Genomic DNA, 18,828 nt, shown 5'->3' with positions numbered 1-18,828 from the left:
TGCGACTCTTACCAGAATACCAAAGTTTAAAACCTAAATTTTCTCCAACCTTAGTCTTTTCTCCAACCCACTTAGTTTTTTGAATACATAAGATATTAATTTTCCTATGAATCATAATATCAACTAATTCCATTAATTTACCATTCAGAGTACCTATATTCCAAGATCATATCCTATCATTAGTTTCATTAGTTTCATAGACTAACTTTTTTACCGCATTCGCCCGTAATGTGAGAACCCTTGCTTATTTAACACTACACCCGGTCGCCAGTGTAACGGCCCTTGCACACTTTTCACTGTATTCAGGCTATACAGCACGTCGCTTCCAGGGGACGCCCTAAGCCGACCATCTCCAACCATCCGAAATCCATCTCTCCAGGCTTGACCGATCTTAGATTTCTAAACACGGCTCTTCCATAATTTGGGTTTATTAAGGTTGCATAGTGCAAGAAGAAGCTTTTTAAGTTTGCCTGTAAGTGGATCTATCATGATGTGCAACAATGGTTAAGTTTTTAAGTATGCTTTTTAAGTTTTTCTTTTTTGATGTGCAACTATTGTGCAAAGCTTTCATCAAATTACATTACTTAAATATGCTTGTGAGTGGATGTTAGTTAAGTTTGCATGCCCATTTTGTAGGAAAAGTTTATATAAATTTGAGTTTCAATATTTGTGCAAACTTGGCTCTGAATGAATTCGCTTTTAAAATGGACAATGATTCTTAATGATATTGTAAAATATGATACTTGCTAAATTCCTTGCTATTAGGTGAATCTTCATCATTATTGAAATCTTGTATATATTCTTATTTCAACTTATACGAAATCTAATTTTAGTAACTGTGATATTATTGTTTCAGATGAAGAAGCCTAATTGTTATATTTATATTAACATGAGCTAATATCTGTTAGATTTGTGATTTGCAAGCTTGAGGTTGACGACTTCTACGTTTTAGCTGGAATAACAAAATGCTTCTTTTTTTAATTTCTTTTTGCATCTCATTTTAGGAATGCAATTGATAGCCCTACACATTTTAAAGATTATGGTGATGCTAAAGAAGTTTAATTTTTTATGTTAAAGATTTGAGTGTCATATATGTGAATATGAAAGTTTTAGTCAGACTCGGTCTTACCATCCAGGCCAATTTTGGGTGCTTAGGAGCACTTGTTCCACAAGTTTAACCTCATCAGTAGCCATTTATACATGCTAGCACAGGAGACACAGTAGATGTCCTATTATATAGGATGCTCTCCAATAGTAGAGGTGGGGCACATGTATGAGGAGTTAGAGCAGAAACAACATCGCTAAGTAATTGCCCACTTCATGCCTCTAACCACTACATGTCTGGCAGTGTTGCTATTCTACTGAGACAACGTCGCAAGAGATAGTTATCTATGTTGTTTCTTATGTACCAGTGAATTATCTAGTTTTCTATTTTATTTTATATTATTTTGATATACCACTTTTATTTTGTCTTGTTTAATTTAGTTACACTATTTAAGAACCTATTATTTGAATCTTCTTTGTATTTTATGTAAATTTCTATTTAAAATTTCTCATTTAGATTTAGAAATATATTAATTTATTCAAACAGGCTATTCATTATCCCAACTTAAAAGCATTGACACACTAAAATTTAAATATATGATCTAAAATTTTAAACTCTTAAAAAGAAACATATTAAAGATTTGAATGCTATGTGCGTAAATATGAAGATATCTGTGTGATATATGCAATGACATAAGAATTGTATTGCTATGTATGAAAATTCCCCCTTTTTTTTTAATGAAGTACCTTTGAGTTATTTATTTATAGAATTCCCGTCCTATCCATTAATAATGTGGGCTGCCAGGATGTTAAATGGGAGAAGATGTCTTAGCAGGATGAAACACATTTTTCCATCTATTTTCAAATATTGGAATGGGTAGTTACCGAAATACGATAAAAATTGAAGGATAAGATGGTTACTCATGCTTGCACGACAACATTTCTAATGACACGCCTAATCTACAAGAAATTATTGCATCTGGAGTTTGGATATAACCTGCACCCATGCACCGATCATGGAAAAATGTTGTGGAGGAAGAAAAAAAAACTATCACCCGTCATCTGTCCATCGCGTCAACAGACGCAATTCTGTGTTCTGACTCAGGACATAATAATATTCCTATTCTACATTGCTATTATGGCACTATTGTTTAGCAAAATATCTAAACAAACAAAATCTAATTTTTTGCTTTTTCTATCTATTTTAGGAAGATTAAATTTCTTTCATGTTGCTCAGCAAAGGTATTTAAAAATAATTAACTCTTCATATGATACCCCTTAAATTAACGTAATTCAATCTATATATAATTTATGTGGTTCATATTCATGCTACCACAATATCTTTTGGAGAAAATAATATGGAATTAGTGCAACATAACTAACTGTAACAACTTTCTGACTTCCTTCTCTTGACCTAATCATGATCATAAAAAATTCATTTTATGTTATTTTCTCTTGTAAATGGATTTCATAATTGAGCTTTTGTTTAGTTATAGTTCACCCATCTGTAATTTGAACATCCAGCAATCCTTGTCAACTAATCTTAATCTGAATGCATATTTGATTTGAAGTATTAACATACACAAAATTAATTTAACATCCACAATTGGAAATGTTGATGAGCATAATGGGGCTTGCTTTATGCATCTGAGAAGGATAAAATGGCACCTTCTCTTCTTCTTCTTGCTTGTATCTCCTTGTGTTTGATTTTGGTTTTTTTCAGCAACTAATCTTCTTGTCTTAATTTTTCTACGAAATTTATGTACATATCACAAAATTCTTGTGTATTCACATATTTAACTCCAAAATTTAATGCTTACCTAATAAAACAATTCAAATCAATTAATATTAATATGTAAATTAAGTAAATATATAAAAAAATGCTGATGTCGCCTCTCCCTTAAAAAAAAGGCGACATAACACCCAAAATTTGATATTTTCCTAATAAAAATTTTAAATCAATTAATAAGTAAATAAATCAAAAAAAGAAGGTATAATTTTGCCTTAAGAGAGGTGTCGTTATAATGTCACCTTAGCTGTTGCCACTTAATGCGCTTCTTTCCTCTTTTATGGTTGGTATTCATGATCCTTGGACTGTGTTAGGCTATTTTAATTGCATTAGAAATATTAAAGAGAAAATTGGTGATTCTTCACCAATTTCTAGTAAAGCTATTGATTTTAATAATTTCATTTTCAATTCTTCTCTTATTGATGTCTTATTCTGGTCTCTTTTTTATTTGATATAATCAACAAAAAGATTTTTCTATAAGGTGTTTATTGGGATTAAGGACATTTTTGCAATGATCATTGGATGAATAGTTTTTCTTCTTCCTTTTTTTTAAGATTATGGAACCTATGTTTTTTTATCATTCTCATATTATGATTTGTTTTGGTTATTGTCAGAAAATTGCTCTAGATTTATGTCTAAAAATTTTTGGAGCTCTTTCTATAATTTCAATTCGAAAGTGATTCTTGTTGGGTTTTGTAAGTAAATGATAATCATCTTTTTGCTCTTTGTAATAGTTTAAAAATGTCAAAATTGTTTTGAAAAAGAGTAATTGGAATTCTAGTGATGTTATTGCTAAAAATATTGAGATTTCTAAAAATCAGAAATTTGTTGTTATGTGTCAACTTGATAGAAATCCTTATGATACTTCTTTATTATAAGAGACAGCTGTTATCCAATCTCATTTAGCTAATGTTTTACATTGTGAGTATAAATGATTAAAACAAAGAGCTAAATGGTCTTGGCTTTTGTAAGGTGAGGATGATATTAAATTTTTATATCAAAAATTAAAATCACTGGTTGCAAGAACTTATTAAAGAGATTTATGTTGATCCATTTTGTTTTAATTCTTAAGAAGACATTTCTAGAGAAGCTATTGTGTATTTCTTTGATACCTATAATTGCCTTATTCTGACATATGAATATGATTCTACTCCTTATCATGTTAAGCATGTTTTAAATAATATTGATTGTTTGAATTTCATTAAGGGTTTTTCTAATGAGCATATTATATCTAATTTTTTCTCTGTGGGTTCTAATAAGACTCCTAGGCCTCTTATGGTTTTCTGCAAAGTTTTTTGAAGATACCTGAGATATTATTGAAGCTGATTCCATTTCTACTATTAAATTCTTCGTTCTCAACTATAAACTTCTTATTAGAGTTAATCATATTGCTATCACTCTTATTTGTATAATCATGTTCATTATTTATTCTATTTTAGGCTCATTTCTCTTTGTAATATTGTTTGTAAAGATATCACTAAGTTTATTGCAAATAGACTTAAATGTTTGCTCCAAACCATTATTCGTCCTGCTCAGACTGCTTTTATTTTCGATGGTGATATTGCGAATAATATTATATTGGCAAATGAACTATTATTTGGTTTCATTTCTTCTACATCTAAGAAGTTTGTGTTAAAATTAGTATTAAAAAAGCTTTTGACTATGAGAATCGTCAATTTATAACTTCTACTTTCTAGTATGGTTTCCTATTATTTTCATTAATTAGATTAAGACCTGTATTTCAAATGTTTACTTTTCCATTATCATTAATAATAAACTGACAAACTTTTTTTTTTCTTCGAATGGTATTAGACAAAGGTGGCCTCTTATACCATCTTTTTACTATTCACAAGAAAACTTTTTCTTGACTTATGGATATTCATTATTTAAATTTTAATATTTTTTTAATATTGATAATCGTAATTTTTCTCAACTTATTCATGCTGATGATTTATTAGTCTTTGGTAAGTCTAGCGATTTGGGAACTAATAAAAACAATTGATTTGGATCTACGGAATTATTTATGTGAGATTAGTAGTTTTTCATTGAAATAACTATCTTGGTATTATTTAGGTTTGTCATTTAATTCTTCTAAAATAGTGGCTTCTAAAATGTGATTGGGTATTCTATAACGAATGGCGTCTTATTGAACTTGGGTTCAAGACTTAAATGACATATTAAGGCGAACTACAATATTCCTGACCTCACTTATCTTGCCAAGCAGAGTTGAGGAGTACAAGTTACCGAACACTAATTGTGAGTACAAATAGTCGAGCATTAACTTTTGAGTTATTAGTTTGTCAAATGCAATAATCTCACCACCTCGCAAAAGGGGATCAGATCCACCTCATTGTTTAAGGGATCGGATCAATTGAAAGGAACAATTTGCTCGAAAGAGGAATTGCTTAACGTCGAATTATCACAAAGATCGAGGACGCTGTTAAGAATATGACCCAATGAGCCTTGTTGAGAAAGACATTACCAAAGATAACATTAATTACAGTGTCAATGTCAGAATAAAACAAGCATGAATAAATCATGAGTTCTTCATGATTTGTGTGTAATGAGTATCTATTTATATTATATGTAAGATTTTTATATGAAGACGGGATAATTTAAGTGACAAAAAGATAAACTCGCAGACCTTTTTCCTCTCTTAAGAGAAATAGTGATACCAGTGCAAAGTTTCCCCATTAGCCACCTATACTTAGAATTCAAGTAACAAGAGATTAAGGGAGCAAAGAAAAAATCAGTATCAATGACAGCCATCTCTTCCCAAAAGTAAAAGGGCATAAATTATTTTATTTAAATAGTAAAACTGATAATATAAATTACAATTCATTCCTCCACTGCCTATAAACCAATTTCTCCTAAGAAAACATCCTATATATAAATCCAACAGGAAACTACCACCAACGCCACCTTCAAATAACTCCATAATAAAAAAAATTGACCCGAGTTAGGTCGTTAAATATAATACCCATATATTCAAACAACTTCCTCCTCCCCCACAAAATCATGATTTTCACAATCTCAAACACAACAGGAATATTATTGCATAATTAACTTGAGCTTACGTTCGTTAAGAGCCTCAGAGCGGCCGAGTGCGGCGTCCGGCTGCCCGGCCGCAGAGGAGCGCATTCTTCGGTATCGGGAACTCATCCCTGATGGACTGCACTGGAGAATAAACTCTCAAGTAGAACTGCTGACCCAAATACTGCCGAGCCCAGAACTCTGTCCTCACATTCCACATCCCTTTGTTATCCAGAGCCACATAGATCGCAGTCCATGACCTCGGATACACCTGCTTGTATCCGCCATTAATGACTAGTTAGTATGTATGATTGCGCCAATGTCTTACCTCTTTCAACTATGTTTATTAAATTTCTTCTATTACCTGCGTTGTGCAGCGTGATACGGCGTCCCTAAGGTTATACTCGTTGCGGCTCGCAGCACTCCACTTCCCTCCATCCATCCTGCAAGAAAAAATTAATTTTAGTCAATGTGTGTTTAATTTGCTCAAGTTATTAAAGTCATTTCTAGTCAAAAAATCAGTTCTATTTCAAACAGTATCCCAAATTTATCAGAGTTCATTGATTTCAAGCACGCGGTTAATCGAATATGGATTCAAAAAATTTCCTTAAGCATGATAATTACAATGCAAATTAGACGCAAAGGCTCCTAATTACAAGAGAGGAGTTTTATATAGTCACTTACCCAACAACCCAGAAAGAGTAGCCGTCAATATGCCATGTCTGCACGATGCTTTCCGGGTTCTCAAATACAATCTCGATAAAGGCGCGGTAGTCCGCAGGCATAACAGAAGTGTCGAGGTATATGGCTTGACCCGTGGGGTTATCGGCGATACTGCCTACCCGGAATACGCCGGAGATGTTGAAGTAATCGGCAAGCTTCAGCGGCGTGTCGGCCGGGATGAAGGACACGCTGTTCACCGCATACCGCTGCTTCCCGTTCACTAACCCGGCCGAGCTGGCGAGCCGGATTGTCCGGCTCGTGTTGATCAGCCCGTAGTGATACGAACCCTGCGGGTTCGGCCTCGGCCCGCTTGCTGTCAAGTTTGTACTGTTGGCACAATAATAAATTAACCAGCAGTTTACTCAGTTTATTAACAAAGCTAAGTTGACCTACCGTATAGAGCGGGCCTGGTTGAGGGACCAGTCAATTTGGATGGTCGGGCCGGAGGGCGGCGGGCCGGAGACAGGCTGGTTGGAGTTGGAGTAGTGGAGGACGGCGGTGGATGTGAGGACGGTGGTGGTGAAGCGGGTCGAGACGGCAATGTAGTAGTCCTTGGGGGGCTGGTCGGCGGTGACCAGAACGGAGATGGACTGCCCTTGGTGGATGTCGAGGGAAGTGTACGTGTTCTGTAGTGTGTGGGTTCCTTCCACTTCCACAAGGGTGAGTTTGTGACCTTCGATGCGGAAGTTGAGGGAGTGCTCTAGGCCCACGTTCGATATCCTTAGACGATATGTCTTGCCTATAGGAACAAAATTGGCTTATTGATTAAATTTTAACATTAGCATAGGTGTTGACAAATAGAATATTCATCAAACTTCAAAAAAAAAAAATCCTAAATTTGCCTTGATTGAAAAATTAATTCTAAAAAAATTTAATAAAAATACAGCATATTAATAAAAGTTTCTTTTAAGTTGTCAGCTACTTACCTTGTTCAACAGTGATGGTGTGCCCATTGGGACCACGTCCATTGATAAGAATGCCGTCAGGGAAAGGGAGCCTCTTACCTTTATCAAGTTTGGCCTTCAAATCCTACAAATCATGCTCAGATAAATTAATACAAAATTTGCATAAAGAAAAGCTCAAATAGAAAGAATCCTACTTAGCAAGAGTCTAAGAGCTTACAAGATAATAGCAAAATCTCAAATATAAAATTAGAATATACAAAATTTAAGGAAAATTAGTCTCCGGCTAGAGTTACAACAACTATTCTAAAGCCATAGATAGATCGTCAAGCACAAGAGAAGAAATTTTAGAATTCTTTGCATGACATTTGGCCCAAGAGAAGAAATTTTTTTGATTTCTTAACTTGACGGAGTTTTGTGAGCTCTCATTTCCTCACCAACTTTTTTAAGGCTCTTATATTAAGATCTGATCTCTTCTCCACCCTTCTTCAGTTAGCCTAGCCAAAGGATTTGCTCTATCTTCAGTTCTTGATAGCCTTAATTATTTTTATTATTTTAGTTTATTACTTAATTGTCACCTTAGTAAATAATACTTGAAAAATAATAAATTTCTATGTTAATCGGTTTATTTTCTTGTCTGTATAATGTATTCCTTCTTGTTATGTTTCTTAAAATTTTCACGTTTCAATTAATCCAGACAACCTCCCTTTCATTAAATATAAATTTCTCTTCCAAGATTTTTTTGACCTAGTGGGCAATTATTTTTTTGAGGAGAGATCCTATAGTTGTTTTTTATAATACTTAAAGCTATAAAATAACAAGGTTCCTTAGAATTTTAGTAGCCAACTACACCATTTATGTAATTAAAAAAGAATAATACAGAGTTTTCAATCTTTCGGATAGAGATCTTATTAACAAAAATTTTTACTTTATGCCGAAAATTTATCAAATATACTAGTTCACAACTCAATGTATAAAACACATTGAAAAAGTGCCAAAATTGTGTTACCAGCAGAGAGAGATAATGACCTTACTTTCTTTTATTTAAGGAGTGAATACAAGAAAAATCATAATATTCTTAAGAGAATCCTTATCCCCAATGAAACTCTTTGCACTTTCTTGGAAATTTCTCAAAAGATGATATTCAATCTTTTATTTAATTTTTTGTAAATTAATGAATAATGCTATTATAATCAAGTTGATTATTACCCTCCAGTTGGCTTGACAGTTCTTAAAAGCCCTTATGAGCATCATAATAATGCTGATTCACTCATTTTTAAGTAATATATTCTTTGTTATCATCGTGAAGGATAAACCTCCTTTACCAAAACGGCTTCAAATAGAACTTTTTTATTAACTCCTGATATGCAATGAGACAATAACTCAATCATGTTGTGCAACACTACTTGAATACTAGCATAGTTCTAAAGTTGGCCAAGCATAACATCATCAATCTCATTTGCAAGCAGCTGCACACCAATACTCCTTCTGAGTTTAGGCCCATCTATCTTCATACGTTTTTTTTTACAAAATAATTGCTAAAAGATTGGCTAACAAGTAGACGATAATCCTGATTTGTTGACCAAAAAAAATTCCAATTCCAGATATTCCCCAAAACAGTAATTTTTAACACATCAGGAATTTCTAATTCATTCCTAATATATTCTACAATAAAATAGATATTTTTAAAACTTTTAAAAGTGTCAACCAAGAACTCTTTCTTAAAAGCTTTGCTCCATTTCTTTAGAACAAGGTAACTACCAGTCTATCTATAACAATAATGTTTTTGTCACTATAAAAAGAGAAAATCAAGATTTCTAACTCTACTAATGGGTTTATAAAAAGTTTCCCACTCTTCTCTTTTCTCATCACTAATAACAATGGATGTTTTTTTTTCCTTCTTGATAAAGATATTATGAAGGGGCTGTAAACACCAATTATATCTAATCTTCTATCACTGGAAAAATTCATGTTGACAACATACTTGCATTCGTGTTGTGTGGGGCTTCACATTAATCAGAATAAAATTGTGATCTGTTTTCTTGCATGAGTTGAGACTGTGACTTTTTGGGTGTTGAGTTAAGGGCTTCAGCGCTGAAGTATATTATGCACACTCTAAAGACTATCATGCCTTATTTGATAGGCTCAATCATTAGCTTGTTTGATCGAAGACCATACTCCTTTTCTTGATGGGTCAGTTCCAACAGATTAGATCATCTCTTCTTGTTGAGAAATTAGGGCGAAGAAAGGCAAAGAAAAACAAGAATCGACACAAATCCAGAAGAACACACAGAGACTTAACGAGGTTCGGCAAAGATGACCACGTCATCAGGAGCAGAGCGGAAGCTACAATACTTCTAGGGCTTCACACACACACACACACACACACACACACACACACACAGATATATATATATTCATGACGTAAAATATGTAAAGCCCTTTTGAAAAGATAAATCATGGAGTTTCTTACAGACTGAAGTGAGTTGAGCCACCATGCTTATCTAACAACTGCAAACATTCAACAAGTCCAAACAATGTAAGAACTTGTTGATAGTAACTGGCTTAGTCAACATATCAGCTGCATTTTCATCAGTATGAACCTTCTGCAACAGTATCTCACCAGAAGCAATCAATTCTCTGATCTTGTGATACCTGACATTAATATGATTGGTTCTCGAATAGTACACCCGGTTCTTAGTCAGATAAATAGCACTCTGACTGTCACAATGCAATTGAACTCCACTTTGCTCAACGCCTTTACTTGTCCAACGAGCCAAAAGACTTCTTTCGCAACTTCAGCTACTGTCATTGACTCAACTTCAGTTGTAGATAATGTCACAATAGATAGATAATGTCATAATAGACTGAATTGTTGATTTCCAACATATAGACCTTCCAGCAAGAGTAAGCGCATACCCAGTTGTAGACCTTCTGCCATCCAAATCACCTGCATAGTCTGAATCAATATACCCCACAACTGAAGAATCATCATGCTGACTGCAAAAAATAATTTCATGTTTTACAGTACCCTTCAGATAACTGAAAATCCATTTGACTATTTTCCAATGTCTTCTTCCTGGTTTAGAGATGTATTTGTAGACCTGACTAAGAGCATGAGTTACAGCATAAGTCAAATCAGGATGAATACATATCATTACATACATCAAGCAACCAACTGCACTGACATATGAAACATTTTTCATGTCTTCGATTTTTATATCTGTTTTAGGACACTGTTCTAAAGAAAACTTAAAATGATTTGCCAATGGAGTTCTCACAGGCTTTGTTTTGCTCATCTCAAACATTTTCAACACTTTTTCAACATAGTCTCGTTAAGATAAACATAATCTTCTTGAGTCTCTAACTCGATAAATGTCCATTCGAAGAATCTTCTTCATAGGACCCAAGTTTTTTCATGTCAAATTCCTGACTCAATAAAGCTTTCAAACCATGGACATCATTCATATTCTTTGCAGCAATCAGTGCATCATCAACATACAGTAACAGAAAAATAGTAAAACGATCTTCAAAGCAGACCATTCACCTAAACACAACAATCATACTCACATCGCTTGTAGCCAATTTAAATCATGTATGACTCAAATTGTTTGTACAATTGTCTTGGAGACTTTTTCAACCCATACAACAATTTCTTTAATTTGCAAACCAGAAGTTCATGTTCAGGTTCAGTGAACCCTTCTGGCTGCTTCATGTAAATCTGCTCCTCCAAATCACCATGCAATAAAACAATTTTAACATCTATCTGCCCCAAATGAAAATCCCAAATAGCTACTAATGCAACCACCGCCCTGATTAAAGTATGTCTGACCACAGGAGAAAATATTTTATCATAATTTATCCCCTTCTGCTATGAAAATCCTTTTACTACCAGCCGAGCTCTGAACTTTTCCCCTTCTATGTCTGCTAATTTCCTTTTGTACACCCATTTGCACCTAATAGTCTTCTTTCCCTCAGGGAACTGAACTAGCTTCTATGTGCAATTTTTCTTTAAAGACTTCATCTCCTTAACCATTGCACCCATCCATTTCTCTTTCTCCTGGCTAGTGATGGCTCCTTGAAAAGTGGTTGGGTCATTGGCGCCGATGAGAAGTTCACAAGAGATCAAGTCTTTATAACCCAATATGCTAGAAAGCCTTATATTGGTGCGTTTTTTTCTATCTCTGGCTAAATTATAATTCTGTAGATCATCTGGAATGAAATCACCAGGTGCTGTATTTGAACATTCAACTCTCTCAGTAGTTTCTGAATACTATTCTAAATTCATCTGCATTGCATCTGAACTGGAACTATTCTCTAGCACATTGTCTTGATTTTGCTGCAACATACACTGTTCATCAAAAATTGTATCTCTATTGATCACTATCTTCTTTGCAATTACATTTCAAAACTTGTATCCTTTCACACATTTCTTATAGCCAGAAAGATGCACTTCTTGGATTTTATATCAAGTTTTGATCTTTCATCTCCAGGTACATGTACAGAAGCAGGACAACCAAAAATTCATAAATGATCGAAATTAACTGGATTATCTGTCCATACCTCTTCTGTGACCTTGTCACCTAACGATGTCCGAGGTGATCTATTGATGAGGTATCATGTCATATTCACAGCCTTTACCCAGAAACTCTTAGAAAACTCTGCATTCTGTCTCAAACATCTTACCCTTTCAGTTAAGGACCAGCTCATCCTTTCTGTTACACCATTTCGTTGTGGTGTCTTGCACACTTAAGAATATCTCTGAATTTCATGTTCCTCACAGAACTTCTGAAACTGCGAATATGTGTACTCTATGTCATTATCAGATCTCAAATACTTAATTTTTTTGTCATTTTAGTTCTCCACCTCAGTTTTCCACAGCTTGAATTTAGAGAAAACTTTACATTTCTGTTTCAAGAAAAACACCCAAACTTTTCTGGAGAAATCATCAATAAATATAACAAAATAATGAGATCCTCACAATGACGATTCTTTGGTAGGGCCCCATACATCAGAATACACATAATCAAGAATCTCTTTAATTTTGTGGTTTCTAGTCATAAAACCGACTCTAGTCTGTTTTCCAAGAACACAGAACTACAAAGATTGAGCTTGCAGTTTTTAACACCATGCAACAAGTTTCTTCTATGAAATTCTGACATCCCACTAAGATGACCCAAACGCATTATGACATAGCTTTGTACTATCATTATTTGACTACACAGAATAAACTCCACCTACAATTATATTCCCCAACAGTTTGTACATATTACCTACAGTTAACTTTCCTTTCATCACAGACAGTGCATTCTTAATAAATCTGATGGTTTCTTTATCCTCATCTGTCTTAGGAATAAAATCATTTTTATGTAAAGTGTCCATGGAAATCTAATTCTTTTTCAGATCTGGAATATGTCTGACATCACATAATGTTCTAGCAATGTCATGATACATCTGAATTCTGATTTCACCAATATCAATGATATCACAACGTCTATCATCACCTAAATAGACTGAGCCAGAATTAGTTAACTTGTATAAAACAAATCACTCTTTGTTATGTCTTATGTGATAAGAACACCCTGAATCAAGAATTCATGCATCAATGAGCTGAGTTGATGAAACTGAAAACATATCATCATCACTGCAGTCTAAATTGTCACTCTGCACCACATTTACAGACTTCAATGATTCATCACATTTCTCCTCAGTCTGCTTCTTGAGCTTTGAGCAATCTCTTTTCATATGACCCGGCTCTTTGCACTTGTAGCAATGAATTGTCTTTTTGTCTTTGGACTTTGATATGAAATTTTGTCTTCTAGAACCTTCATTCTCTTTCTTCATTCTATGAGCATGATTACCCTTCATATAAACTGTATCTATGAGAGTTTTCCCCTACTTTCTGCTTCTGCTGGTTGTGAGCCAACAATGATGTAGTGATCTCATCAAATTTAATAGTTTCTTTCTCATATTTAAGAGTGGTCACCAGATGTTCACAGGAAGAAGGCAGTGAACACAACAGAATCATTGTTCGGTATTTATTCTCAATACTCACAACAAGTCATAATAAATTTGCGATTATTTGATTGAAGTCATTCACATGTTGCGTCAGATCAGAACCTTCTTGCATCTTCAGCCTATACAATTTTTGCTTCAGATACAATTTATTTATCAGATATTTGGACATAAACTGAGTTTCAAATTTCTTTCATACATCCCTTGGAGATTTTAAATTTATCATGTGATACATAACTTTATCTGCCAGACATAAACGTATGGTTGCTGCAGCTCGTTGTTGCAATTCTTCTCAATCTTCATCCTCCATGGCATCTGGTTTTGTTATCCGCAAAGCCTTCAAGTTTCTCTGTTGAACCAACAGATCTTTTACCCTTGTTTGCCACAATCCGAAGTTATCAGTTTCATCGAACTTTACCACTTCGAATTTTGCAACAGAAATTGTCAGTTGAAATTGATCCTGCAACGAACTCTTCCTGCAAATTTTTTTGCCTCAGCCGCCCAATTTCTTGTCTAAATTCCTCCGAACAAATCATTAAGCTGGAACTCGTAGAGTCACCCAGCTGATTTGCGCAAGCATGTCACAATTCCACTGTCTGCATCTAATCAGACGGTAGAACCAATCCTGCGCATTCCTTCCCTTCGCCGCGCAAGCTTGCTTCGCAGAACCGGAAGAACCGATTGCGGAATAAGCTTTTTGAAAGAAGCCCTCGCCTTCCTTCACATAACCGATCGAAGACTTCGCTTCGGTAACCTCACGCGAACCTCCTTTGTAAAACTTTTGCGCCGAAGCCCTATTCGAATTCGCCAAAGCCCTTCGCTAAACCGCCACTCCTAGGTGGAATTCGCGCTCTTGCCTGGTCGCGCAAATCGCTGAAGTGCCGCCTGCTTCTTCGAACCCTAGCGGAGCCTTTCTCTTAACTCATGGCGGGAGTTTATATGAAAGGAAGAAAGAGAATGAAAGTTCTGGAAGACGAAATTCCAAATCAAAGTCTAAAGACAAAAAGACAGGACGAAGAAAAATAGAAATTAAAATCCAGAAGAACACACAGATATTTAACGAGGTTTGACAAAGATGTCTACATCCTCGGGAGCAAAGCAGCGGCTTTCCTTTCAATCTCAGAAAAGAGTACAAGCTACAATACTTCTAGGGTTACAAACAACTCATATATATAACCCTGACGTACAATATGTAATTACAAAATTACTCATGTACCGTACCGCTGGGCGTTGCCCCCGCACCCCTAACCCACATAACGAAACTCCCTCGATTGAACAGATTCTTTTACTCCGCTCTGCTTCGTTCCAACATCTGTCTCTTATATGATATATGAGTCATACCATAAGACTTCTGCACTATCGTAGCCACTCAGTTAGGTTGGTGTTAAGAGTTTTCTAATTGAGGACATTGCATCGTTTTATCACTACTCTTAGTTATAATATTCAGTTAAAATATAAGGAGAGTTGAAACAGACTATGGAGTCTCTCATTTGTCTTTATCAAAACTCACTTAGCTGTAATTACACAGCTGTACCGATAACATATGTAACAGGACGAACTCTCTCACTCATCAAGATATTATATGATTTTAACTAATGACCTCACAATTTTGTCTCGGTAATGTAACTTCCAAGGAAGTGTTCTTATCTTAGGATCACCACAAAGCATATATTCAAATATTCAGATTGATGTAATTCTCTATTACCATTTGAAACAACTTGAACTATCACGAATTGATATACTATCCATTTTGACTTATGTCTCATAATTGTTTCATTAATATAACTTTCTAGAAGTTACCCATTTCAGGAGTACAAATACTATATGCTTTTGCTTAATGGCCTCATAATTGTCTCACTGATGTAACCTTCTAGAAATCACCCATCACAAGAATGCTTCTGCATAAGCACCCTTGACAATAGAGTTTTTAATAAAATTTCAACCATTACACACACCAAAGAATACCTCAATATTTAAGAGTTCAGCTTCATCTTACTAAGCATTTCACAACATATGTATCAACTATAAAGCTTTACTGCTCTACCATACCACAACGCCTACTCTATAAATGATGAGAGATGACAAATGCACTGAAACAAATAAACAATTTGGGGTTGTTAAATTATTGTTTTCATTTATTAAATTTGATAACATTTTCATATTATTTATAATATCCTCAGCTCTCTTCTTCAATTCGATATCAATCTCAAAACCAATGCATCCTCGCAATCTCAATCCCTCAACTTTCTGCAACCATCAACAATAGCCAACACGTCCTAATTCCCTATCTTAGATCCGTTTAGATCCAAAAAACCAATCTTTGGAAGTAAGTTCAGAATTCGAGATACGTCATTCATCTCAATCTCTAACTGCGAATCTTAAGCCCATAAACCTGTTACAGTGGATTCTAATCCACTTTGTCATTTCTCCCAAATTTAAATTTGATGGCTTTGATTCCATTTCAAAGCCATTCAAAATTACTCCACCGCTTTATCAGAGAGACGTCATCAACAATTTTTTATCAAGCACGAATCTCAATGCATTTTAATAAGGAATTTTCCAAATCCAACTTCAAGTCATTCGAGCCTCTATTTCAGCAAGTTTATATTCAAACTGACTATCAAGACAAGAAAAACCCAACGCTACCAAATTGGTTCAATCTGTGTCCAATCAGACTCATATTAAGCTATTATAACACATTTGGAGGCATTAAATTGTCAATTGAATTGACGAATAAACTCCTAATTTGATATTTATAATCGAATCGAGCGTCTCGATGAGAGGAATAAAACAGATCCAAGATTGTTAAATTATGAGGTCATTAAGATACTCAAATCATTAAAAAATTATTTATGATCAAGAGAAATCAACAGAAACTGTCTGATTTGATGGTTATGAGAGTTATGTGTCAATTAAAAGGCCAAAATGCCATTCCCAAAAAAAATTATAAATAATTTCTATCTTCAGTTGAGGGGGAGAAGAAGAAGAGGATTTCCAGAGTTTGTAATGAAGAGAAAACCTCGTGATAACCATTGGTCTCTATAGCTGCTGAACACCGTCGACCATTGTCCGTCCGCACTATTGACTTTCATTGATCATTACCGCACACCGCCGCCGATCACTAGCAGCCAACAATCCCTATTTGCAACCATTGTAATCTATAATGGCTGTTGTGTTTAACATATGTATTGAGCCAACAATAACCACTAGCTTCCATAATCGTCAACCATCGTCGAACACCAACAGTTGGACACTATCGACCACCAATGTCCATCACTGCATGCCATTGTCGACCAACAGCTGCTGCCACCTCTGTTTGCAAACATTATTGTCCAACTATGACTTTTGTGACTAACTAATATTGTTACAACTTCCAACTATGAACTCTGTGGCCAACAATTTCTATTGCAGCTACCGACTAAATTTTTTATGAAAAATAGTTGTCTTTGTAGCAACAAACTATACAATTTGTGGCCAACTATTATTGGTACAACTTCTAGTTATAACTTTGTGATTAACTGCCGCTATTACAACCACTAACTACAACATTTACGACCTTGTGACCAACTACTATTGTTATAGTTTTCAATTACAACCTTTGAGGTCAACTGTCACTATTACAACAATCAACTACTGCTTTTATGACCAATTACTACATTTGTAAAAACCAATCACAGTCTTTGTGACCAACTATCACTGATACAACTTATATTTACGACTTCTACGACCAACTATCACTATTAATTGCAATCACCAACTACAACTTTTATGACAAAGTACTATCTTTATATAAACTAAATATCATCGTTTTAGTCAGCTACAATTCTTACAACTTTTAATTAGGACCCTTGTGTTATGCTTCTCGACTTCATAATACAGTTTTTTCATGAAAATTCTAATTTTCTTTTGTATAGAAATCATGATAATGTACATCTTTTCCTCAAATGTGCTAATGAGCGATAAAGTCTTAAATTATTTTAAGAAATGAAGTTTTTAATTGCAATATGAAATATGAAAAAATAAATGGAAAGACCCCTTAATTATTTGTGACCAACTATCATTATTATAACAAATAATTTTATTTTTTATTGCCCAATTATGAGTATTATAACTAAATTATTATTGTACATCTGTTAATATTATTTCATCTTCTTTATTTCAAGAAAACAGTGAACATATATACTTACAATCACATAGTGAATTACTATGACAATGCTATGCCCTATAATTTTTTCAATTTTAAGGATTTACCACATAAAAAATCTTGGGGTTTCTTTTTTTTTTATTTGTATGTGTTGAATATTCGTGTAATATTAAGATGATAAATTATTACTCTACCGCCGCAAATTTTGTCAAGGTTAAGAAAATGAGCTTAATTGTCAAAGTTGATTCGCGGCAAGCAACCCCGAGCAAGTGATCGAAACGAGAGATACAACCTCCATTGAAGGAGAGAAAGGAATAGGGAGGAGAGGAGACCCCTTGGCTTCTCCCCATGGCAATAGAAGGTGAAGTGAGGAAGGGAGAATTGAGATAAAAAGATCTTGGAGAACGAAGAGGATAGGCTTGAGGTCTAAGAGGTGGAAGTCGAGAGTTCGATGATGGATGGGTGTCGAAGAATCGTGATACCATGATTTTGAGGCGAAGGGGACGGAGGCGAGATCATCGAAGCTGAGTTTGGAGAAGATAATGCAGGAGGCAATCAAGGGGAAGTTTTCCCAGTTCATTGCTATGGGGTCGTGATCCATGGAATTTGCTTTTGAGATAGGGGGAAGGGAGGGAGAAACCGGTTAAGCCGAAATAATCCTTGTTATAGTCCTCTCAACCCAATCAACAAAAAATTGTCTTTCGCGACTATGAAAATTCAACTCATCTCTATCAATGTAACGGTAAAAATTTGGCTATGGCAGGGCTTAGAACGAAGAAAATTGATACATGCCGCTCAAGAACAAATAGCCTTGTAATCAATGCCTACTCCATAATTGACGAAAGATGACAAATGCACTGTTTTCATCCAAGTAAAAATTTGTGCGCCGTAAAAATTCTCAAAAAACAGGTGCCCATTTTTTATCTAAAGAGTGATGAGGTGCGTTCCCTACTGTCACGCAATCCATGTGGTCGACTTTCAAGTAAGCAAGCCCGTGACTGCCATGTGGTGTACTGGAGGCTGAAATAAATGAAAAATCATAGCATTATGTAGCGACTAATAATAACAACTTACCGTATGGTTAGCCTTGTACCAGTCGCCGACGAGGACGGTGAAGTCTCCGGCGGGTTCGTCGAAGGGGACGGGGATAAGCGGCCGGCTGAGAATCCGAATGCCGC

At 34.9% G+C, this 18,828-nt stretch overlaps 1 protein-coding gene across 1 annotated transcript in view; it reads right to left on the bottom strand.

The window, feature by feature from the left end:
* Positions 1-5,610: 5,610 nt before the first annotated feature.
* The window catches only part of LOC110036698 (L-ascorbate oxidase homolog), a 17,239-nt gene continuing 4,021 nt past the window's right edge, over positions 5,611-18,828 (bottom strand). Inside the window, 6 exon segments of the mRNA XM_020741209.1 lie at positions 5,611-6,137; positions 6,231-6,309; positions 6,551-6,916; positions 6,983-7,328; positions 7,516-7,618; positions 18,725-18,828. The exon segment at positions 18,725-18,828 is cut by the window's right edge and continues 7 nt beyond it. Coding sequence (XP_020596868.1) covers positions 5,925-6,137; positions 6,231-6,309; positions 6,551-6,916; positions 6,983-7,328; positions 7,516-7,618; positions 18,725-18,828 — 1,211 coding nt within the window. The 3' untranslated portion in view covers positions 5,611-5,924.

Source organism: Phalaenopsis equestris, unplaced genomic scaffold, assembly GCF_001263595.1.
Source record: "Phalaenopsis equestris unplaced genomic scaffold, ASM126359v1 Scaffold000002, whole genome shotgun sequence".
NCBI classification, from domain to species: domain Eukaryota; kingdom Viridiplantae; phylum Streptophyta; class Magnoliopsida; order Asparagales; family Orchidaceae; genus Phalaenopsis; species Phalaenopsis equestris.
Note: the sequence above shows the minus strand (reverse complement) of the source record. Positions and strands in the feature narration are given on the sequence as shown.